Source organism: Adiantum capillus-veneris, chromosome 7, assembly GCF_014529385.1.
Source record: "Adiantum capillus-veneris isolate H3 chromosome 7, ASM1452938v2, whole genome shotgun sequence".
In the NCBI taxonomy this organism is placed as follows: Eukaryota; Viridiplantae; Streptophyta; class Polypodiopsida; order Polypodiales; family Pteridaceae; genus Adiantum; species Adiantum capillus-veneris.
Genome location: NC_140937.1, coordinates 128,377,010 through 128,402,619, shown reverse-complemented (window position 1 = coordinate 128,402,619; position 25,610 = coordinate 128,377,010). Strand labels below are relative to the sequence as shown.

At 40.3% G+C, this 25,610-nt stretch overlaps 1 protein-coding gene across 1 annotated transcript in view; it reads right to left on the bottom strand.

Annotated features, from left to right (window-relative positions):
• The window catches only part of LOC147454601 (UDP-N-acetylglucosamine diphosphorylase 2-like), a 69,052-nt gene extending 58,087 nt beyond the window's left edge, over nucleotides 1–10,965 (bottom strand). The window contains exons 1-3 of the mRNA XM_086516497.1: nucleotides 10,404–10,965; nucleotides 9,570–9,624; nucleotides 9,306–9,460 (exon numbers count right to left, since the gene is read on the bottom strand). Coding sequence (XP_086372623.1) covers nucleotides 9,306–9,460; nucleotides 9,570–9,624; nucleotides 10,404–10,544 — 351 coding nt within the window. The 5' untranslated portion in view covers nucleotides 10,545–10,965. The remainder of the gene's footprint in view (nucleotides 1–9,305; nucleotides 9,461–9,569; nucleotides 9,625–10,403) is intronic.
• Nucleotides 10,966–25,610: the final 14,645 nt, after the last annotated feature.

Here is a 25,610-nt window from a genome sequence, read left to right as displayed (position 1 = left end):
ATGCCTAATGGAATCGTATTGTGTCAATGTGTATACCTTCATAAGGTCAAAAAGTCTAAACTCGTCAACTAAAAGGGGGCTAACACACTTGCAGCAAAACAAAAAAAACAAGACACAGAGAACAGAAGCTAATGAAGCAAGACTGTGTAGTATTTAAGTCGATGTGCCCAGCACCAAATAAAAGAGCCGACTAGTTTCCGATACTTTGTAGCATCAGCTACATCTTCTGATTGGGACTTCTTCTGGTTGGGATCCATGGAATTAGAGATAGGCTTAAAGTTGGTCATGCCAAAAGCCAATTCCTGGGCATAACGTTGCTAAGAGAGAAAGATTTCCCCCTCTTATCTGCCAAATCTCCAGTCCAAGGAAATAATATAGTAAACCACTTTCTGTCATCTCAAATTCCTTGGGCAGGTCTCCATCATCCAGCGTATGCTTGACATGGCTACCTGTGATAACAAGATCATCCACGTAGGGGACAACAAGTGTCACCAAACCTTCCTCTTTGAAAGATATAAAACAAGATCTGCAAAAGAACGATGAAACTTGAAAAGAATGTCACAAGAAGAAATTATTTCCCTCCTGGTACCAAGCATGAGGAGCTTGCTTCAGGCCATCAAGAGCCTTCCGCAGTTTGTAAACCTTGTCGCCCGATCATGGAACTGAGAAACGGAGAGGTTGCTCCATATACACCTCCTCTAAATCGCCATTTAGAAAGACTGATATGGCGTTTAATTGATACATGGGCCATTGACAATGGGCTGCCAGAGCAATATCAATGAATCACTCCCCATGGGGATTCGTTACTATATTATGGTAGTATGTTTGTGAACACACTTCACACCACCGGAGTACTTTTTCCCTCACTAGGAGGTTTACCATTTTTCTCCTCCGGAATGTATATATGTCCATCATTCTAGAGCAAGCCTTATCTTGCTATTTAGTATTAGCACACTCACTAATACTACTTCATGCATTGTGCACTTTTGAGCTTCTCCATCTTCATGTGCATTCTTGCATATTTCCAACAAAGAGAACTTTGAATGGTGAACTCTCTGGTGATGGTCGAGAGGGCTTCACCAAAGGTCCCTCAGATAGGACCGAGCCAAGTCCTCCATTTGTGACTACTTCGCTAAGGGATAATTTGGAGCAAGTATGATGCTACAATACAAGCCGACGTCTATATGTGCACAAGTGCATAAGTGTGCATAATCTAGGTGTGTGTGTGTGTGTGTGTGTGAATGCAATGAGAGGAAAGTGGTGTTGGGTTATAGAGCCCAATGTGGTCGCCCAGGTAAGTGGGCGGGCCGCCAAGTATGTACACATATTCTTTTGTAAAAACCTAATAAGAACTCACTATGCTCTACACATTACAGTAGAGCGAGTTCACCATATCGTTGTGCTCTTCTTCTCGCACTCTCTCTCTCTCGCGTCGCACTTCCGCTCGTACTCCTTCAACTGGTATCGGAGCTCAGATCGAGGCTCGGGGCAGCACTGCAGGAGGCTAGAGTCACCAGCTCAGATTGGAGTGAAATTCGACAGGCGAAGACACGGCCCCAAATCCTGTGGGTAAGCCCGAAGGGCTTGGTGTTCTCAGAATTTCATTCTGAGGTCATCTCGGCCACCGTTCGGCTTCGACAAAGGTCTGCGCAGGCCATTTTCGACTACGTGGTCTCGGCGGGTGCAGATCCGACTCTGCAAATTTGGGGTTTTCGGCCTACGACTACAGGTGCTGAGGATATCGACACTCCCAAAGTGTTGATTTGTGGCTGTCTACACATCGAAGGACGGCTCACAGTTCTTGGAGGCGTCACATACGACACGGGCGCATCTACACACAGTCTGTAGGCGACATCCACTAGTTCATCAGGTAGCTTGTGTTTGCTGCTTGATATTCCAGATTTCATCCTGACATTGCAGGTACTTCCACATGGGATGTATTGTCAGAGATGATGTATGTTTGTTGAGGGTTTGCTGGCTGTGAGTCACGCAGCAAACAACCGCCGCAGCGGTTACAGCATACAGTGGGAAATTTGTGGATGTATGACTTTGTGGGACGTCTATGTACTGTCAGATTTACTGCAGCCTTTGTTGAGGGTCGAGTGAGGTTTTATTGAGCTGGGGGATTCTCGAATGTTGAGATCCTTTCGGTGATACAGGTCTTGGAGCGATCCCTCGAGCACCCTTAGATAGGCAGCTAGGATGTATTGACTGTGAGTTAGACAGTTGGGATTGCATCTTTGCTTTACTGCCGTTGAGGCATTGTCGCAGTCTATGCTTACAGGACAGTGACAGGACAGTCAGAGACAGTACAGGTGCAGGACAGGTTTACCCGCAGCTTACAGTGTCAGAGAGACAGTGTTTTTGAGCTGTTTTTTGGTCTGTTTTTTTAGTACACCAGAGCCATTTTACAAAGGAGACTCTGCCGAAATTTATGCAGAATCTGAAGCTTTTTTGGTTCATTTGACAGGTTGATATTGGTTCAGAGGTCAGTTTACACGGGAAACTCTGCCAAATTTTTCCCAGGAAAGTAAACCACTGTGAAGCGTAGCTATGGCTGGATCACAGGACACTGCTCTTTACAATATCAAGAAGCTGGATGGAACCAATTTCCCATTGTGGAAGAAGCAGATTTGGCACGTGTTGGTACAAAAGAAGCAGATAAAACCTATAAAGCTCATAGGGATAAAACCAGAAGATATGGACGAAGATGAATGGAGCGAAATGGATGAATTGGCACTTTCTACCATTATACTGACTTTGGCAGAAAGCGTTTACTTCAATGTAGCAGACGAGATGTCGGCTTATCAAGCATGGTTAAAGCTGAGTGATCTTTCTGAGAAGCAGAGTGCAGCTTCACAGGTATACTGGCTTAAGAAGCTTGTTGACTTGAAGATGAAAGAAGGGACACCTATGTCCAATCATCTGAATGAATTCAACACAATCTATAGTCAGTTGTCAACTCAAAGTGTCAAGTTTGATGAACCTGTTAGAGCTATGTTCCTGTTGATCACATTGCCGGAAAGTTGGGACACTTTTCGCACAGCTTTGAGTAATTCTGCACCTCCAGATGGTTTGAACATAGCAGGTGTAGAAGGAAGTCTGCTTACTGAAGAAACCAATAGAAAGACAATGGACAAAGGCAAAGGAACAGCCTTAGTTGTCAAGGGAAGGACCAAAGAAAAGTACAAAGGTGGAAAGAGGAATCAGTCTCGTAGCAAGTCCCGCAGTGCTAAAGGCAAGAGTGACATAGAATGCTACCATTGTGGCAAAAAGGGTCACATGAAAAGAGACTGCAGAGAATGGAAAGCAAAAAAAGGCAAAGAGAAAGCTGAAGACCATGGTGAGAAGAACATGTCCTAAGTGAAGATTCAAGAAATAAATGTGACAAACACTGTTGCAAAGGATGACAGTCTAGTGTCAGGAGACATCTACTTCTTGAAGAATACAATGGACTCAACTCTTCTTACAGCATCTGATGGAAATGCACTGAGTGACTGGATTATAGACTCAGGGGCATCACTTCATGTGTCTCCAAACAAGGAGTGGTTTACCTCTTATGTGACCACTAAAGATCATGTTCGGCTATGCAATGGGCAGACATGTGAGATCTTAGTTGTTGGAGATGTTAAATTGAAGTTTCAGAATGGCTCTTCTTTCACGCTGAAGAATGTGAGACATGTTCCCGCAATTACAAAGAGCTTGATCAGCACAGGTTTACTTGATGATGCTGGCTACATCACCACTTTTGGACAGAACATGTGGAAGATATCCAAGGGTTCTATGACAGTAGCACATGGAGTAAAGTCTGGAGGACTTTACATGATTTATGTATCAAATGTCTCTAAAAATGTAATCAATGTAGCCGAGCAGCCGAACGTTTCTTTGTGGCATAGCCGGTTAGGACATATGTCCAAGAAGGGAATGGAAATCTTGTCTCGTTCTGGTTATTTGCCTGGCTTTTCATTTAATGATTTTGAATTCTGTGAACATTGTCTGTATGGTAAGCAAACACAGTAGCCACATAAGCATAGAAGCAGTAGAAGAGATACACAGTTGGCACTTGTTCATAGTGATTTGTGTGGACCTATGCCTAACCTATCTCTAGGGGGAGCTTCTTACTTTATGACATTTATAGATGATTACTCGAGGAAAGTATGGGTTTACTTTCTCAAGCACAAGGATGAAGCGTTTAGAGTTTTCAAAACGTTTGTGACACTTGTGGAGAATCAGAGTGGCAAGAAGCTTAAATGCTTACGCACTGACAATGGTGGAGAGTATGTTTCAAAGGCCTTTCAGGACTTTTGTGAGTCAAAAGGTATAAAACGTGAACTTACTGCTCCTTACAATCCTCCTCAAAATGGTGTTGCTGAGAGGATGAATAGGACCATACAAGAGAAGGTCAGAAGTATGTTGTCTAATGCACAGCTGCCAAATGGGTTTTGGGCTGAAGCTGTATCAACAGCTCTGTTGGCTGTGAGCATATACTCACGTTCCAAAGGAATTTAGGAACAAACTTGAGCCAAAGAGTAGAAAGTGCATCTTTCTAGGCTATGGTAATTCTGGTGAGATGGGGTACAGACTTTGGGATCCCGAATCCAGAAAGGTTGTCCGCAGCAATGATGTTCACTTTAATGAATCCAAATATCATTCTAAACCAGAGAGGGTTGAGGAGATTAGAAGAGTTGTCTTCCAAGAAGATGGACCTGCACGTGCAAGACATACTGTCAAGTCTCAAGAGGAGCAAGGACAGGATAGAGTGGAACCACAGGTTGTGGCTGAGCCTGAGCCACCTAGTGTGCGTAGATTTGGACGTGTCACGCGACCTCCTAATAGGTTTGTTCCATCTATGAACTATGTCATGTTGACTGATTGCAATGAGCCTTCATGTTACAAGGAAGCAGTGCAAATGAAGAACTCCGGGAATTGGCAATTGGCCATGCAGTCAGAGATGACAGCTCTGCATAAAAACCAGACATGGAAGCTAGTTAAATTACCACGGGGCAAAAAAGCTCTACCTTGTAAATGGGTTTACAAGTATAAGATCACCGCTCATGATAGTCAGCCAAAGTACAAAGCAAAGCTTGTTGCCAAGGGCTTTCAGCAAGAAAACGGCATTGACTTTGATGAAGTCTTCTCTCCGGTGGTCAAGATGACTACATGGAGATGCTTTCTTGCATTGGTTGCCATACTAGATTTGGTGTTGCACCAAATGGATGTCAAGACAGCGTTCTTGCATGGTGATTTAGACGTGGAAATTTACATGCAGCAGCCAGAAGAGTTTGTTGAGAAAGGCAAGGAAGATTGGGTATGCCAGTTGTTAAAGAGTCTTTATGGCTTAAAACAATCACCGAGGGCATGGTACCATAAATTCCACAAGTTTATGCTTTCTCAAGGCTACAAACGTAGTGAGTTCGATCACTGTCTATATACAAAGAAGGCTAAGGATGGCAGTTGGCTGATCCTTATTTTGTATGTGGATGACATGTTGATTGCTGGCAAGCACTTGGAAGAAATTTCAGCTTTGAAGTCAAAGATGGCAAAATCGTTTGACATGAAAGACATGGGTGAGGCAAGCCATATACTTGGTATGCGCATTGAGAGAGACAGATCAAAGAAGTTGATTTGGTTATCTCAAACAGAGTATATTGACAAGGTTTTGCAACGTTTCAATATGGAGAAGGGAAAGGCATTGAGTGTTCCATTGCCACCATATGTGAAACTTAGCAAACAAGATTGTCCTGTGTCTGAGGAAGAATAGGTTGAAATGGATAAGATTCCATATGCGTCTGCAGTGGATAGTTTGATGTATGCAATGATTGCTACTCGCCCAGACATTGCATTTGCAGTGGGAGTAGTAAGTCGATACATGTGAAACCCAGGCAAGAAACATTGGGAGGCAGTGAAAGGAATATTGAGATACCTGAAAGCTACAAAGAGTTCTTTTGCAATTAAATTTCATATTGCTCACATTGTTGGCAAGCACAATCAAGTGGTCGATGCACTTTCACAACGGCCAAGGGTAAATGTGGTGTCTATAGCAACTCACAATGATCTATCTTTTATTATAGATGAGTATGCTACTGACCCCGAGACTTTAAGTACGTAACTACAGACTTTGCATTAGGGAAGAAAAAAAAGAACCATTCACCTCAGAGGATGGTTATCTTCCAAACGGCAATAGGCTATGTGTTACTCACCCATACAATAAGAAAGTTATGTATGAATCTAATGCTTCTCATTATGCGGGGCAAAGAAGGACTCCATAATCTACTCTTCGAGGAGTAGGAATGTTGATTTTCTCATATTAAAACGATCATTTAATATGGGAAGATAAAAGGGGAACAAGAGTTAGGATATAGATATGTGCTACTACATGGCTTTTGCAAGCAATTGACAATCATAGCCAATTACAAATGTAGGGAGCACGGTTTGGTGGGGCCGAGAACGTTTAGTTGAAACACTTAATTCCAAGATGCTACTAAGGCTGGTTTTTTTGTTGTAGGCAGCAAGAAGATCTCACTAAATAGCATATGACTGCTATTATACACCTAGATGCATATGATGATGAACCAAATAATTTGTTCGCCAGCTGTCTGAGACTGAGAGACCTACAAAATTGAAAACCACCAACTTGTTGGGAGCCACCAACTATTGTGTTGTTGAGACAAAATCAAAAGTTTCAATGGGAAGAAGAGCCAGATTTTTCTTGTGCCTTACCTGTAATAACAAATCCCCCCAAAAAGCTTGCATTTTATGTTTTTTAGATGGTATCCTACTCGACAAGGTCGATTCTAAAAGGGGTATACAACCAAGGTTCCAGGGACATGGATCCCTATCTCTTTATGCATTGGATACATAAGTATGTCGAAGCCATTGTAGCTTGCTAGGCAATATAGGTATATGAAGCATAATGGACATCCACAACTATGAGCTGAATTCCATGTCGACCACCACATGAATTTTCACTCCAACTTGTCAAGCAAAGGTTGCTTTGATCAAGCAGGGTTTGATAATAGCTGACATTTGATAGCTCAATCCATTTGACGAACTTATGTGAAGCAAGGCTTCTATTTCTGCATCTTGCATTGCGATTCCCCACGTTTGGTATATGCTATGAGCATACAAACTTGGGACGAGCTTGACAATATGCTTGCAGGTTATTTCATACGTGACAAACGGGTGTATATAGTGGGAGGTTGTTGGGGTATAAAGCCCAATGTGGTCGCCCAGGTAAGTGGGCGGGCCGCCAGGTATGTACACATATTCTTTTGTAAAAACCTAATAAGAACTCACTATGCTCTACACATTACAGTAGAGCGAGTTCACCATATCGTTGTGCTCTTCTTCTCGCACTCTCTCTCGCGTCGCACTTCCGCTCGTACTCCTTCAAGTGGGTGAAAGGAGTGAAGCAAGTGCCTTGCTTTCTTCCACAAGGAGGGACCCTGCTTGATGCCACATGCAGCCCCTATGATTTTCAAGGGCCCTTAATACTAATGAGGGCTAAATGGACACATGGTGGCTACCACAATGGAAAGCGGGGACTAGGAGGTGAGAAGGAAAGGACGAGAGAGATAGGGGAGCACGTGAGAGAAAGGAGAGATTTTGTGTGTGAGCGTGAGCAGTGGGAACGACCGTCCCTTGTGAAGTGAGTTGAAAGGCACTAAAACGAATAATATACCTAGATGAATCTAGGATATGCCCAGAATCACCTTCAAAGGAAAGTGCAAGGTATAGACTCATGGTAGTCATCCACCAAGTCAGCTCCATTAGGCATAGTACTGACTAAATCCTACGAAATGGTGGGTGTAGAACTGGTACTAATATATGCTCCCACACCCCCATGCCACACACCCACATGAGCATACATCAATACAAAGAATCGAGTACTGAGTTTCTATCCTAGCTCTAGAGATGCATGACAAACCAAGCCATAATGAAGCCTAGCACTATGAGAAGCAATTAATAGGAAAAATTATTTATAAGGTAGCTGATATGCCATATGCACTGCAGAACATAGAGAGAATTGCCACACTATCAACTAGTTGTAACCTGGACAAAAACTTCACAATGTCACGTCTGCATGTCAACTATTCGACCAAAAACTTCACAATGTCATGTCTGCATGTCAGCTATTCGACCAAAAAGTTATGCATCGATGAATCTAGGATAAGCCCAGATTCACCTTCAATTTTCAAAGGAAAGTGCAAGGTATAGACTCAAGGTAGTCATCCACAAGTCAGGTTACTAGGTGCCAATATATGCTCCCACACCACACACACATACACACACGAGCATACAATAATACAAAGATCTGCGTATTGATTTATATCAGAACTCTACAGACACAGGGCAGACTCAGCCATAATGAAGCCTAGCACTAAGAGAAGCATTAGATTAATACAATAATAAGGTAGCTGATAAGCCTAGCTCATAAGGCATATGCACCACAAAAGATAGAAGAATTAACACAATATAGCTGGTCGTAATTTGGACGAAAACTTCACACTGTGAAGCCTGCATGGCCATACGAGTAAAACCGTAATAAGTTGTTCATGGGTGCCTATCTTTCAAAACCTTCTGGAATTATCTCCCTTTCTAGTCTTTTGCTTTGAGAGGGCATTTTTCACTGATATAGTTTGTCAGTTTATGTAAGTTGAAATTACCCACATATATATCAAGTGCTTTCAATTTTACGGGCTCTTGTGCAGTTTGTGTCACCTCTTGCCAGCTTCCTATGGCCTAGTCATCTACTGTCAGCTATGTTTCGGTGTAGTTTGTTTGAGCATGATAAATAAACCATGTTGTCCTTCGAAGAGAGATCATATATGCATGCACACACACACACACACACACACACACAGAGAGAGGCAATTCTGCAATAATCAAGATTCAAGGAGGCCACATGTTCAACTACCAAATTAACCACAAACATGAAATTACACTGGTTATTAGTTGTTGGCAGAATATGAATCTGAGTAACCAGCTTCAGTCTCTAGTTTTTCAGACCCAAGATAGATGTCATTGATATTAGGAGTGGCCAGATTGCCAGAAAAGAAACTCCAGACGTCCATAATAGGACTAACGATTCCCAAAGCACACACTTTTTGGCACCTCCATGTTGTACACTTCTTCATCGCAAGGCCCTCTCATTGCTCGCTCATATCTCTAAACCTAACAGCCAAAAGCTATGATTAAGAATCTCGATAACTACCCTCTATAGGATCTATGATTTGATTACTATGCCCGAGTGCAACAGAACCATAGTGTTTCAAAAGTGCAAACAAAAAACTTCAAAGGCAAACCTGTCCCCCTGACAGAAGAAGAACCGCCAGCTTTCCATCTGCAATGGCCTTTAGCCCACTGTTCCACCATTTCTCCCGCTGCTCTAGAGTCCTATGCTCGAGTGTTGAGATGTTGGCATCAGGCACAGGTTCTATGCTTGAAAGTGATCGCAAATCTGTACCAACAACAAAGCTGCATTGTCAGAATCAGATAGTTTCAGGACCTCTTGCTGCTTCAGAATGATGCAGCAGTGTAACCAACCAGAAGGAGCTTCAAGGATGTACCTTGAGCATACAGGGATTTTTTTATGATGCGATCTATGCGAGGAAGATCAAGAATCTGCTTTCAATCAACCCTTCCACTGTGAGTTAATTTCTGAACTTATGGCATCCTTTCCAAGTGCTGACAGTACCAGATCCAATGACAGAGACCAATACATTATGCATGTGGTGCATGAACCAACAAGTTGATGACACTACAATGCTGACACTGAATACTGAAGCATTCCTCTCTCAGTAAAAGCCCAGTTTCCGACATTCAGAAAGGAGCTCTATTCATAACTCATAATTGAATAACTAAGCAGGAGACAAAAACAAAAGATGCTCACAACGTAGTGAACCCGCAATACAATTTCACTTTTTTAAATTATTTTACAAGAAAAACTAGAGACTTGATCAATCCTTATTTCTTCAACTGTGCCAAATTGTGACCATAACAATGATCGGTACGACCAGAAAGCATACAGTTGTTTTCCCATTTCCACACTCCATTAACAAAACATGCCTATTGCAGACACTTCAATAATGCAGGCAATGGAGAATCCTAAATTTGCAAAAACTCTCCAAATTAAATGAACTCTGCTAACTACAGTTTCTGGGAGAAACCATATCAGGAAAGGGCTGAGAATTAATGATTAAGGGAAAAAGGGAGCTTTATGAGGTGATGTAAAATGAAAGCAAAAACTTTGACCAACATAGCAGCCAACAAATTTTGACAGTTGCATCGACCATTTTGAATAAAACAAATGCCATTCTCAAGAGCAGAGATACGTCTTCTATTTTAATCCGAACAAGAACAGTCTCTCTCTCTGTGTGTGTGTGTGTGTGTGTGTGTCCAACCTCCAAATTCTTGAGAAGTAGGCCTCTTTCTTCTGTCGAAAGGTCTTTCCAGAAGTCAAGGCAATGCTCCTGACCATAGTCCTTGAGTCGCTCTAATAGATCCTGCGGCTGCACACTCTCCTCATCGGTAGGCTCGCCCATTGGACCTGCAGATGTTTCCCGCGAACAAAAGAGCTACCCACGGTCTGAAAATGCAGAGTTCAAAATGGGTTATACGAGAGGCTCAACAGAGAGGAGTGGATCGCCCACAATCAGAGAATGCACGGGTGGCCTCGCCCACGAGCCGGCAATCCGTGCAAACTTCAAAGACTCGTCGACAAGTAGGGAGCCCTCCAATGTACGCAGCCACTCCGATCTGGCTTTACTTCTTAACTACTGCTCCTATGCTCTTACGCACGTCAGAGCTCGAGTTTTTGCGCAAGCAGCTCACACCCCTGAAGTTGATGGAAGCCTGCACTTGCCTGGTCCCGCGGCGAGAGTAGTTTAATGCATATTTTTCCGTTGGTCCCCACTGGATATGACGAGCGAGCGAGCGGGCGAGCGATAGGCCTAGATGTAGAATGGAAACAATTTTAGAAGACCCAGCGAGATCGAGCTCTTGCACAACCAAGGGCTCATGATTCATGAGTGACCAGTGACCAGCATCCTTAAGATGTAATTATAGTCCCGGGATGATGTTATGGCTCAACAAGAGCATGACAAGACCTTGTAATTTTTTGGGCTGTTCAATATAATCTACTCACAATTGTGAGTTTTGCTATTAAAAAAAAATGTACAAGGCTCATTTTCTAAGGGTGACCAAACCATTCAGTGTGACTTTCTTTTAGCACAAGCATTCCCGCTCCCATGATACATGATACATTCTCACCATTCAATGCGACTTTAACCTACGCTTCAGTAAGCAACACATATAAGCTAAATTTGGTAAAGGAGCACGAAACTGTAGTAATTCTTTTCTGTTTGATTTAATTCATCTACGCTTGCACATTTTGAGTGACTACTGCTTTAAAAATTAAGTCTAAAAGTAGATTACTTAAAAGAAGCACTCAAATAATCAGGTACTACTTCTTGCACCATATTTGGCAAGCAAGGAACCCTCGTGTGTTTGAGTGGGATCGAGCTGTGGCAAGCTTTTGTGAAATCACACAAGAGAGCAGATTGATGATCCACATGATCGGATGCAAACAAACCTCAGAGGACTGGTTTAGAACAATGCATAACATCTTGTAATAAATAAAGCCGAGGAGTAGGAGTGGTTTCTCTGCCAAGCAGATAACTTATAATCATTTGACCCTCAAGGCTCTGTCTGAGCTCGAGGATTGGTGTATATTTCTGTTCTTAATACTATCCACTCACAATTGTGAGTTTTGCAAAAAAAAAAGCACGAAACTTAAGTAATTCTTTTCTGTTTGATTTAATTCATCTACACTCGCACATTTTGAGTGACTGCTGCTTAAAAATTAATTCAAAAAGAAGATTTACTTAAAGGTTCTTAAAAGATCTACCTTTCTTTTGAAGCGTAAAAAAAGTTTCACCCTTCTCAAAAATGTAAAATTGTTGCTGGTTGGACAATGTTGAGTTTTCCTTTTAAACTAGAGAACCAATAGCAAAGCGCCAAGTTGTGCATGGAGAGAGCAAGAATTTGAATTGGGTCGTTACGCTAACGAAGTAATGCATACACTTGCATAAGGTTTTGCTCTGAAGAGCAAAGATCATTGTATGAAGGCTAAAACTCTTCCACTTGTTCCACCTGGTCAACTCGCATGTAAAGTATCTAGGGTAGAGGTGTCGAAACTCTTCCACTTGTTCTACCTGGTCAATTGGCATGTAAAGCACCTAGGGTAGAGGTGCCAAAAACGTTTCACTCCCTTTGCAAAGAAAGACACACATTTTGTAGCTTAGAGTTGAATTGGTGAGATAGTTAGCTTGGATCAATGCTTGTTTATTTGTAAAGCACTCAACAAGGTGTTTCCAATGAGTTGTTAAAGTTTTTTGTAATATTCCTTGAGCCCGGTGAGATCTATGGCTCCTCTATTTAGAATGTCGCCCCCACAGTCTCATAAAAGGCGTCTTTTAAGTAAGGCATTTCAAAATATGGCCTTCCCAAGGAACGAATGGCAAAATCATAAAAATATTTCCCACAGTTTTAAGCTTCTTGCCAAATCTTAACATCATGGACCTAGCAATGCTCTTGTAGCAACCACATTGTAAGCTTCAAAAATTGTGCCAACATGCCCATCCAGCCGACCTAGGGACATTTATGGTCAAGGATTTACAAATGTGCAGACTGTGTGTGTGTGTGTGTGTGTGTGAGAGAGAGAGAGAGAGAGAGAGAGAGAGAGAATCTCCATGTTTGACAAGGAGGTGCTTCAAATGCTTATTGCGAAAAGTGATGCACACACATGGTGACTCAAAACTACTACCTTGATGCTGCAAAGTTTGTTCAATGGCGTAAGATTGTTTGCAATGCAAATAAATGTGTTCTTCAGGATCTCATAGCATTGAAGGGCTTTTGTGTAATTATGATCAAAAGGCATAGGCTCTAATAAATTTCAAGGTGGCGTGACTTAGTTGGCTCCAATCATTAGGCCACGCTTGTGAACTACCATCCAAAAAATTGGGGGAAGACAACACTTACAAAGCATCAACTAACATGAGAGAGAGAGAGAGAGAGAAGAGGAAAAGAGAGGGGGGAGGGGGGGGGGGGGGGGGGGGGGGGGGCTTTTCATGTGACAAAAGATAGCAACAGCAGTAAAAATTTGAATGAGCATCGATATACTTTTGTGACAAAGGGTTTGATAAAGAGATATCTTAGATAAAAATTTTGAAAAGAGAAAGAAAGATGTTATTGGTTACATGATTCATAAAAGGAAAATCCAAGAGAATTTGTTCTTGCATGGCGTACCTTAACTAAAATTGTGACTTTTGATGAGAAATGATTTGATACCTTAACAAGAAAACTTTTCTAGGCGCAAAAAGTGTTGGCCAAGTGCTATTGAGTGGGGGCAAAATTATTGGTGTAACTCTTGCATTTGTGGGAATTGAACTCTCAACATTTTGGCCCTTTTTCACACACCCCACAAGTTAGCATACCACCTGTTTTGACATGCACATATTATTAGTTAGCTACTTCCCGAACCATGTTTTTCTTTACTAGTAAAGCTAGCAAAGATCATTGATAGAGCAAACATAGCATGAGAAGTTGCCTCCATGGTATCTCCTTGTTCTTCCCACACAAAAAAACACCTTCAAAGTCCACTTTTAGTACGGTGTAATGTAAGTGTAACTAGCATCTACGTAGAACCAAAATGCTTAAGTAGAGACAAGGTTTATACATAGAGAAATAAGATCCCCAAGCATATGAAGTTTGCTACATAAGGGAGAGAATTGTTCAATGCCATGATAATGTAGACTTGAATCAAGCACTAGCATCATTTTCAACTAGTGCTCCTTCTCATTTCTTTCCCACAGACAATTCCTTTTGGAAATAGAATGCATGGGACAAAAACCAAATAAAAAGCATGATTTGATTCTTTGTATCTTGCATGTATTGTATTGAGGCTTGGAGAACAACATAAAAGTTGAAACTATAGTGCTCTTTGGGATGTCATGTCAGAGTAGCTTCGCCTCAAGTGCAAGGATACAACAGGTGCATCATGGGCAATCACTAGAAAGTGATGCCCAATGATCCATCTAGGCCAACTTCTACGAGACTTATATTTTTCCCAAAAATATTATGCTAAACAATCCTTTAAAATTATTCACCTCTATCTGTATACCAAATTTGGGGTCCTGCAAACAAACATGATTTCTTATATCAAACATGCTTTTTCAAAGAAATACATAACAAAATTTAGAAATATTTATTCTATACTTGTTTCATTCCTTGTCAGCTTAGTATTATGATGTACGAGTACTACAGATCGCTTTCGGCGGCCTCTCTCTCTCTCCTTCGCTCCCCCTCTGAGCTCTTTCTCTCTCTTTTTTACTCTCCCACTTTTCGCTTATAGCCTTCATCTCGCAGAACGTGACACGTGTAAAGTGTCACAACCTCCGCCATATTATGTTAGTAGATTCAAATGAAATCTCCTTAACAAGAGCAACGAGTCTTGATATCTTTGACATGTTGATTAAGAGTGGGAATCTTGGTGGTTAGCACCTTTTGTTTTTCTTTAAGGTGTTTGCACATTTGGCATCTAGAAGTGGTCCTTCGTAACTTTGAAAGAGTCCTGTCACTTCTTTATGTGTGTAGAATCTTAATATGCTTTTGTAAACATAAATAACATGCAATATTCAACTTCATCACTACTCAAATTAAAACTTTCCTAAGTGTAGTAGGCCTCCCCAATCTCCAAAAAATAAAAATCCTTTCAAAACATTTCAAATGCATATATGAAGGGTGAGTTTAGGAAATGAAAAGCTCAATGTAAATGGAAAGTCAAAAGGCTTTTTATTTCCCATATAAAGAGGTGGTCCAGTGTGCATGTGCATTGACAAAAATGTATTCATTACCTTTCTCTAGCTTTCTTTTAAGCGTTTTCTTCTCTTTAGAGTTTCTTTCCACTATGGAAAGAGTGAATTTATTTCCATTAGGAAATGCATATATTTTATCATGTGTGGGTGTGAAGTCATCTCTATGAGACCCTAGGTAGATATCATCTTTCAAAACGACTTTTTCAAGGGTAAAGGCAATACTTTAGGGACAATGGTATGGAGCAATGTTTTTCTTACTTCATTGTCGTTCTACCTCGATTTTAAAAAAAACAAATATCGAATGTGCATTTCGTGTGGTGCAAAAACAAAACCTACAAGGAACACCTAAAACAGCAATTTGATAAATAGTCTAGTGATCTACACAAAATTTATGTACCAAATTTTTTTTAGAGAGAGAGAGAGAGAGAGAGGAAAAAGAAGAGGATTTTCACATCTTAGGAAACTATCCCAAGAGACCTCAAAGATCTATCCGACAAAAGTTGAACTCAAGACCTATTATTCAAGACTCCCATTCAAATTTCCATGTTTTTTGCCTTGTACATCCTTAATAGGTGTATTGCACTAGACATATCCTATAACCAAGCCTCTGCATTATTACTGGCCTTTATATTTCTCTTTTATTTTGAAAGGAGCTTTTTTTTAAAGTTCGGGACCCCAGCAAACCGGGAGGGAGGGGAAGGGTCTAATGAAGGAGGGGAGTGATGACAACACTGTGTTCTCACTTTGAAAGAGGAATTTTCCCTTTTGTTGCTTTGATTATGCTTAGTTTTGTAATAATTGAGCTTTAAATAAGGTTCCACAACACTAGATTTATGTAGCCACTTCTAGGGCTTTATGCCGTTGATGGATTAACACCAATGGATTTTTTTGTTCATTCAATAAAGCTATCTTAGAGAGAGAGAGAGAGAGAGAAGAAGAAGAGAGTTTTAACGTCGTAGGGGGGAGAGAGAGAGAGAGAGATGCTCTATAGCAAATAGTCACAATCTATATATAGTAAAACTTCTCGATCCTCATACGTATACAATGTGATATCTTTTGTGATTTGTAGCTCTTGATATTGTGGAAAACTTGTACAATTTGCAATTTAATCTATCTCAAATTGAATTGTACGAGCAATGGGGCCAATTTGAATCATCTTGGAAACCCTAAACGACAACCATGATGGCTCTTGTTTGGAGCCAACACCCATGATACCTTCTTACTTGTGCATGTTGAGCAGCTCCCTAGAGCTCTCACCTTAAAATGTGAGACAAGATTGGTTAATCAACAACCAACCTACCTATAACCGGGGCTAGCCAATGTACATCTCATTTTTAGCTAGCATTCCTCTAGGTTTCTCTCTTACAAGACCCTTGTCCCGACATTTCTCCCCTTATGGAGGATTTTTCATCCTCAAAAACAAAGCGGGAAATCTCTTTGTGAGATAAGTAATGTTTTCCCAAGTGTAACCCTCCTTAGGTTATTTTTCCACTCGACAAGTTCTTGGTTTTTCTACATGATCTTCTGTATGTCGTGTTTTGCATTATTGCAATGTCAATCAATTCCCTTAGGAGACACATACAACAAAAGATAAATATGTGAGTTAGTAAGGAACAACTTATATGCTGCTTGTAGGTACAGGGAAAGATCCATGTTACTTGGGATGTAAGTGGGGTACTTTTTCAATGCTCAAAGTCTTAGATTGCTTAAGAAATAATAGGAAAACCTAGTTACCAACCTCAAAAGTAATCTATCTATAGTTCTCATATAAATATTGTTGATGAGCGATGTGTAACAAATACATGAGAGCATGGAGGGAATCCTTGACTGAGAGAATGCAGGAATCCTGGACTTGTGGATTTTATTTGTTACTTACCCCCCCATGATATGTTAGCTAGGCAAAATAAAATTTAGGATCTCAATTTGTTAGGTAATCTTGTCTAGCCCTTATATGTGGATCAAGTCTCCACTATAGCCATGCTATTGTTTCTTTGGAGTGGTGTTGGAAACTTATTAGGAGTAAATGTAAGAATCAATTGTAAAAAGGATAAAAGACTTCTCAAGTGGAAACATATCAACCATATAGAGTAGGAAGATCAAGCCCAAAATTTGATAAAGATGCCTTCTATGCTATGATGAATCTACTAGATACTATTTTCACTATGAGACATACTATAAATGTACATTGTTGATTGCCATCTTATTGTGAAATTAGCCATCACCTCTAGCACAACCAACACTTGGACTATTGTAATGCTCATTATAAAGGTGGCACTAGTGTCTAAGTCCCAAGTTAATCAAACTCTTGTATATGTAGTATACGTGCCTATTGTTAGTTCAACACTCATCGCAATGAGTACCATGTGTTGAGTATTCATCACTTGAGAAGCATCATCGAAACCTGATTTTCAATAGTATCATGAGATTTATCATCTTCATGCATGCCTCATAGAGAGTCAAGCATGCATGCATCAATACCACAATAGAGTGTGAGTTAATCTCTATTTTATGTAAAAGTCATATGTTAGAAGGGTCCTTGCTTTTAAGATCCTTCAAAACTCTGCTAGTGTGAGACAAAGAATGGTTCTACAAAGCAAATTCAATTTCTACTCAGCTTAAACAACAATTGCCAATCACAAATACTTCCTTATTACACACTAGGGTCCCATACTAACCAATGGGCATGTCATAGCAAAAAAATATTCTAGCAAGTAGAATGTCAAAAGAATACAATGGCATCATATCATTCAAAAGCTCACATCACCCCCTTCTCACACCTCAATGAAATAATTTGGAATGAAAAATAATATACAACCAGCTTGCGCAAACTGAATATCACCATCAAAAAGCAACCAAAGTACATTGTTGATGTAATGGAGAAGAAGCACCTTGCTCAATAGGCACATCTACACCTTCACAAATTTTCCATCATCTACAAGAAAATGTACAAACTAGTATCCACATGAGGAAGTCTTGTTGAGCATCATAGGGAACACAAACATGTAAAACATGTTAAGGAATGCATGAAACTATCTTGCCCAATACAAGCAAGAACATATACAACCATGGAGTGTGGAACTATTAATTTGCACATCGTTTCATGTGAAAGAGGAAAAACATGATGTGCACTAGTTGACCCTCACATTAGATCTGTTTCTACCATCTTTGCAAAGGACCAAGCACACAACTAACCAACCCCTCATGTTGGATATATTTCTACCAACTTTGTGGATGCAAAGGACCAAACTCGAAACTGTATGATTATAGAGTCCTACCCCTTGATAGGAGAAAATTGATGTTGAAGACAAAAATATAAGCTCTTACCATATATGTGTTAGTGATGTGTGTGAACACATTAAGGACTATCGTGGCACTTTTTCCCTCACTAGGAAGTTTTTCCCCCCGTGCATTGTATATACTCTAGGGCTAACTTATCTTTCTATCAACGCACTAAGCAACATACTCTCTGCTGTGTGCCTTGAGCTTCTTCATCTTCTCCAGGTTGTGTGTGCATCCCTGCAACCCTAATTCCAACAATAGTATCAGAGAAGGTTGTGTCCTCCCAGCATAGTCACCAACGTCACCAACACCCCCTGCTCTATCACTCTAGGGCTGACTTATCTTTCTACTAGTGCACTAAGCAACATACCCCTGTATATACGTCCATCACTCTAGGACTAACTTATCTTTCTATCAACGCACTAAGCAACACACTCTCTTTTGTGTGCCTTGAGCTTCTTCATCTTCTCCAAGTTGTGTGTGCATCCCTGCAACCCTAATTCCAACAATTAGTATCAGAGAAGGTTGTGTCCTACCGACAACGTCGCCAACACCCCCTGCTCACTTTCTCCAAATTGGGTGAGCTTTGGTGAGCATCAATAGGTAAAGTAATACTTTGGGTCGGCTTGTAGAGGCTTGGTGTGCTTAGAATTTTGATTCGGCCTCTATTTCCACTATAGACCATACTGCACAAGCAATTTCATCCCTTTTTGTGCAAAATTTCTACCAGTGAAATTTTTTGTAGAACATGTCTCTTATAGTCCTCTTTGGGTTGTGTTGCATAGCACATGTTATTCCTACTTTGTTTTTCCTCTTCCAGAGCAGTTTTCACATCAAGTGCAATCACTTACCATGGTTGACAACAACATAGATGCTTTCAAGATGTTTGGCTGCTGAGGACAAATTGGATGCGGATAACTACCCAATGTGGGCTTACATGACAACACACGTTCTTGTGTCAAAGAGCGTCTAAAATGTTGTGTAGGGCATCAATGTATGTTCACCTTCTATGTATATAGGCTCTGTTGAGGATGCTGCAGGTTCTAGTAGATCTGTTGATGCTAGAGTTCTTTTGCCTACGATTGAGAAATCCCATTGGGATGTAAGAGATGCACAAGCTCATGCATTGATTGCATTATGTGTGAAGCACACTATCGCCCCACACATTTGCTCAACAAAATCAGCAAAACAAGCTTGAGATACTCTAGATGGTCTTTATGGAAGTCGTAATGAGGCTAAAGCTACATTAATGTATAAAGAGCTTGAGTATAAGATTATGCAAGAGGAAGATGACATTAACACTTTTCTTGCTGGTATCAAGGATACTCATTTTTGCAAGTGAAGTTATTTCTGATGGTTCACTTGTGCAAACTATTCTTGATGCGTTGCCAGACTCTTATAAGACTTTTCCTACTACTTGGAGACTTATGACCCAAGGAAACCCTCAAGTTGTCAAGTTTGTTGAACACGCTTTTGTTGTTGCTCAAAGAGGATGTGGTAATAGCAATGCAGCCACTTCTCATGGTTCGTTTGTGAGTAGTAGATCACTTGTGTCTAGTGCTTCTACTAGCAATAACTCAATTGGTAATTATTGAAAAAGGCAAGAAGAAGATGTGTTTCCACTATTGAAAGACTAATGACCACTTGATAAAGAAATGTCCTATAAATTGAAGGCAAAAGAAGCCAAGAAGAAAGAGGCTAGATCTACTACCAGTGCAAGCATTGTAGAATCATTTGGAAATGGATATTGTGATGTTGATGTAGATGTGGAGTGGGATTTTAGTGCAAAAGTGTACTTATGACCCTTTTTTCCATGATGCATGTATGTCAACTGCTGCTGCAGAGTCACATGTTTGGTACTTTGATAGTGGAGCTACAAAGCACATTACTCCGCATCGTGATTTGTTTTCCTCTCTTGAGGTTGTTCCTCATGGGAATACGATTACTTGTGCCAACAATGCCTCCTATCCAATCAAGGGAGTTGGAAAAATTGTGCTATCTACTATGAATGGCAGTTCTTTCACACTTGTTGATGCACTTTATGTACCAAGGATAAAAAGAGACCATTTTTTGTATCTGCACTTGCAAAACTTGGACTTGTTGTCAAGTTTGTGGATGACATATGTACAATTCATGATCTCAGTTTGGTGATGAAATTGTTCCATCTGGCATTTTGTGTTGTGGGTTGTATAAGCTCACTTTGTATGACAAGTGTGACTAATTTTTTTTAAAATAAATTTGTGGTTTCAAAGGCTGTTTGAGATGTTGAACTTTGGCATGCATGTTTTGGGCATATGAATTTGCCAGTTGTTGCTGCTTGGGCATATCCTACAATGAACGTGCTCCAAGAAATGACATCATGGAGAGGGTGCCCATATGAACTTTTCATGCTTTCGTTAGGGCACCATGATTAGCATACATATCAACTAAGGTGCCAAGCATGACATCATTAGGCAACAGCCCCTAACTAGCAATCTCATCGAGAATTCTCTCACCCATGTCAACACAAGGTGCAAGCACCGTCGTATTTGGCCAAAAAAGCCCATTTGTCACGGCCATTTTGGGCATATTCAAAACTCGACCATCTCCAAGAGATGACATCCTAGAGACCACATCATTTTGCATTAAAGAGAAAACAATTTCGAGCTTCGTAGACCAGCCCTTGTTGGGCATATCCTGCTATAAGATCATTCCAAGAGATTTCATCTGGCAAACCCTCATTTCACATCTGGTTAAAACAGCTTTGAGCTCTCTTCCAGCCATTCCACTCATATCCTGCAACAATCAGCGAGTTCTGGAACATGACATTTTGCATAGAAAGCTCATCCAGAACTTTTTGTGCATTTATAAGGGCACCACATTCGGCATACATATTGACCAAAACATTGCAAAGTGCAACATGCGTCGCCAATGACCTTTGACTAGCAACCTCATTGTGAATTCCCTCACCCGTTTGAAGGCCTCATATAATGCCACACACCTTCAAGGTGCAAGCATAGGTGATTGTAGTTGGAGAAAGGCCTTCCTTCACATCTGGTAAAACACAGCCCAAAGCTTCCTTGCCATGGAGAGCTTGGGCATATCCTGCAATGAACGTGCTACAAGAGATGACATCATGGAGAGAATGTCCAGCTAAACTTTTTGTGCTTCTGTGAGGGCACCATAGTTTGCATACATATCAACTAAGGCACTGCCAAACGTGACATCATTAGGCAACAACCCCTGACTAGCAATCTCATTGAGAATTCTCTCACCCATGTCAACACAAGGTGCAAGCACCGTTGTATTTGGCCAAAAAAGCCCAGGGCTTCCTTGCCACAACCATATTGGGCATATCCAAAAATCAACAATCTCCAAGAGATGACATCCTAGAGACCACGTATTTTGCATTAAACAAAAACAGTTTTGAGCTTCGTTGACTGCTAGGCATATCCTTCATATATCTTCTGGCAAAGAAACCCTCATTTTACATGTGGTTAAAACAGCTCGAATTTCCCTTCCATAGCCATGCCGCTCATATCCTGCAATCAACGTGTCCTAGAACATGACATTCTGCATAGAAAGCTCATCCATAACTTTTTGTGCTTTTATAAGGGCAACACATTTGGCATACATATTGACCAAAGCATTGTAAAGTGCAACATGTGTTGCCAACGGCCTTTGACTAGCAACCTCATTGTGAATTCTCTCACCCATTTGAAGGCCTCATATAATTCCACACACCCTTAAGGTGCAAGCATAGGCGATTGTAGTTGGAGAAAGGCCTTCCCTTCACATCTAGTAAAAACAACCCAGAGCTTCCTTGACATGGCCATCTTGGGCATATCCTGCAATGAACGTGCTCTAAGAGACAACATCATGGAGAGAATGTCCATCTGAACTTTTTGTGCTTTTGTGAGGGCGCAATTGGCATACATATCAACTAAGGCACTGCCCAAACATGACATCATTAGGCAACATCCCCTGACTAACAATCTCATCAAGAATTCTCTCACCCATGTCAACACAAGGTGCAAGTACTGTCGTATATGGTCAGAATAGCATAGAGTTTCCTTGCCACAGCCATATTGGGCATATCAAAAAATCAACAAGATCCAAGAGATGACATCGTAGAGACCACGCCATTTTGCTTTGTCAACCAGCCATTAATGGGCATATCCTGCCATAAGAGCACTCCAAGAGATTTTGCATGGCGCAATAGGTGGGTGTCCTCTTTTCACTTTTTCCATAGCCTTCTACATTATCTATTGTAGTAAGAGCTAATTTAATGTCCCAACAAGAAAAAACTCATGAGCTTCATCTACATCCATCACTATTAGAAGTGATTTTGCAGGCACAACCATACCTAGAAATAACATCTTAGACCAAGAATTTGCATACAGAACCTGTAGCTTTATTATGCAAAGCTCTACCTTCAACCTTGTTAGTGAGCAAGTCTCCACAAATTGAGCAACATCTTTGTACACGCCTTTCCACGAATAGTGGTCTTTGATCTTCACAAAAGTTGCCCATACCTATCCTTTTTATGTCCATAAACTCTCATAAAACTCTTTAATCAAGTGTTGTTGAGTTGCTTTATCACAAAAAACCCATTGTGGTACCCTTCCTAGACTCTTCGATTGCTTCCATAGATGGCAATCTCTAAGAAAGTAGCCATAATCCTTTTTTGGATCATCTTGTACCCTTGATCACTCCATCCTTCTTGCCTTGTAAGAGTGCTACAATAGGGACCAATCAAGAGCCACTCTCCATCGTACATCTCTCTGCTACAATAGGGACCAATCAAGAGCCACTCTCCATCATACATCTCTTCAGAAAAGACTTCAAAAAATGAACAAGAGAATCATGGCTTTCTTGTAGATGAGAAGAGCCATAGAATTTGAATCCCACATTATCACTTGTGGTGAGCATCATCCATCGTAGTAGAGAATTGTGTAGAGTAGAGCAGTTTGCAATCATCCCTATCAAAGGCAAGCAACATGTCTCTACCACAATTGAAGCTTCGATGAAGTACTCTTTGTCAAATCTCATGGTAATAACAACACCCAAGGTTCTCTCTAAAAATATGGGTAACCACATTGACGAGTATTGAACACTTTAGTCCCAAACTGTACTGCATATATGTGACCCTTTCATAATCTTAATCTATAGCCCATCCACTTCCATTGTCAAGATCACTGGCATGCAACCTTTATAGTCAAATTTTTTCAAGGTAGGTGCCTCTAAAAGCATCTTCTTTAACTTTTGATAGCCTTTGTATGTACTTCTTCCCACACAAACCTTTTCCCCTTTTGTATTAACTCGTAAAGTACTTCTACAACATGAGCAAAGTGCATCAACCAAAAAAGATTAAAAAATACATGCACCTAAAAATTAACAAGGTCCAGTAACTGATGTGCATGTCTCCTTTACCTTTTGTATAGCTTCAATCTTCATTGGACTTGGCCTTCTTCTTCCATATGAAAAATACATATGTTCTGAACTCTTTAGCACCAAAATATGATTTTTTCCAGAAAGCGTTAAGTTGACTTCTTCAAACATGGATAAAATTGCATCATAGTGAGCAATGTGTTGAGCAACAAACCTTTGGCACCCCCTTTGATCTTTTACCTTGCCTTTGGAACCTTCTTCACATCCTTCAATTGGCAACTCATTGATGAAAAGCATAGTAATATGAGGACTAAAATCCCTCAACACTTCATTCATGCCATTCATAATATGAGCGATAGCATTAGTCGAACCCTACAGTAGAGTGCACATCCTTACCAACCCAAGAGTTGTACGCATAGTGGTAAGATACTTGCTCTCCAAGCAAGTTGAAACTAATCATAACCTAAGTAAAGAACACCCATAGAGTAAAAAACCCTTTCTACAAAGGCTTCGACTCATCCATAATTTGACATGTACCCACATTTTGAATTGTTACCTTGTTTACCATTTGCATGACATATATAAACCTTAAATAACCATTCTTCTTTGGAATAGTAAACCACCAATCAGAATATTGCACACATGAAGGTTCCAAAATACCCATATGTATATTCTTGTTGAGCAAATCAACAAGCTTTGGCAAGTGAGCTTCAAGAACAAGAATAGGACAAAAACTTCATGGTATCTGAGGAACAATAAATATAACCATAGGTACAATAACATATGGATCTACACATCCAATATCATCTAGATCAAAAGCAAAATCTTTAGCATGATTTGCAAGCATCTCTAGAAAATGTTTGATCTCCTCTTTGACAAGGAAATCGTCTTCTCCAATCTTTAATTGCTTGAATGTTTTTTTGATGAATTTGTGGCCAATGTTCTTTGGATCCCTCAAAATAAGTTGTTGAGAAGCTTTCTCTACCACTTTGTCACTTCTTCCTAGCAAAGGTGTAGCCATTGGCCTCACCTTCTTTGCAACAATTTTATACTTTATCTCCATCTGGACTTCAATTGCTTCATCCAAATCTCCCTTTACCTAATGAAATTATTTCATTTGTATCCATCAAATGCACTTTCACAACTTCAATTCCATTGTGTAACATGTATTGGTTGATATCGTCAAGCTATGACATTGTATCCATATAAGAAACCTCTTCAAACATTTATGATAATAATAATGACATCATTAGGTTCAGGCACATCACATCCTTGCAATTCACTTTGAATACTTTGAAAAATATTGCTTTTCTCCCTTAGGTAACTTGTTAAACTTTGTATGTAGTATGAAATCAAACCTTCAAATGTTAGCCCTAGCAACCCAAAGAAAAATTCTCTTTTGGTGAAAACTTTTTCTTATTTGTACAACCATAGTCTCGCTCTATCATGGCATCCCGAGAAAATCTTGAGCAAACCTGTGTTCTTTGAACTCTTTGACTATCTTTGGCAATGGATGATCATGCAAACTATCTTTCTTTTCGGTATGATCAACACACAGAGTCAAAAATTGAACAACTCTTTTACCATCTCCTCTCCAAATGCCTGCATAGGTTGGGTCATCATCTAAAAGCCTATTTGCTAAACTTATGTCCCACTAAAGCATTGTAGTTCCAACACTCCATATGAGGCTTGGCATGACAAGAAGCCATCCATTGATCAATTGCATGTGTTTGGTTGATGCAACCTATAACCTTTGCTATAGCTTAGAAAACAAAGGTTATAGGTTGTATCAACCTTTGTTGTGAAAAGTATAGTTGTTGGCTATATTTTAGAAAGCAAAGGTTATAGTTTGAATCATCCACAAACAAAGCATATCTTGATCAGTCAAATGTTTTTTTATAGAATTTGTAGTTCATCCTTGTTAGCATTTACAAGAAGACTAATATGAGCTCAGAGAATGTATATGAAGCATCTTTGTCTTTGTTTAATGGTGAGAGTATAAATGTAAGTCCTAAAGAGGCACATTTTCAACCTATGCCGATTTCAAATGATGTGATAGATCATCCAATTTCTAATGTAGAAGAT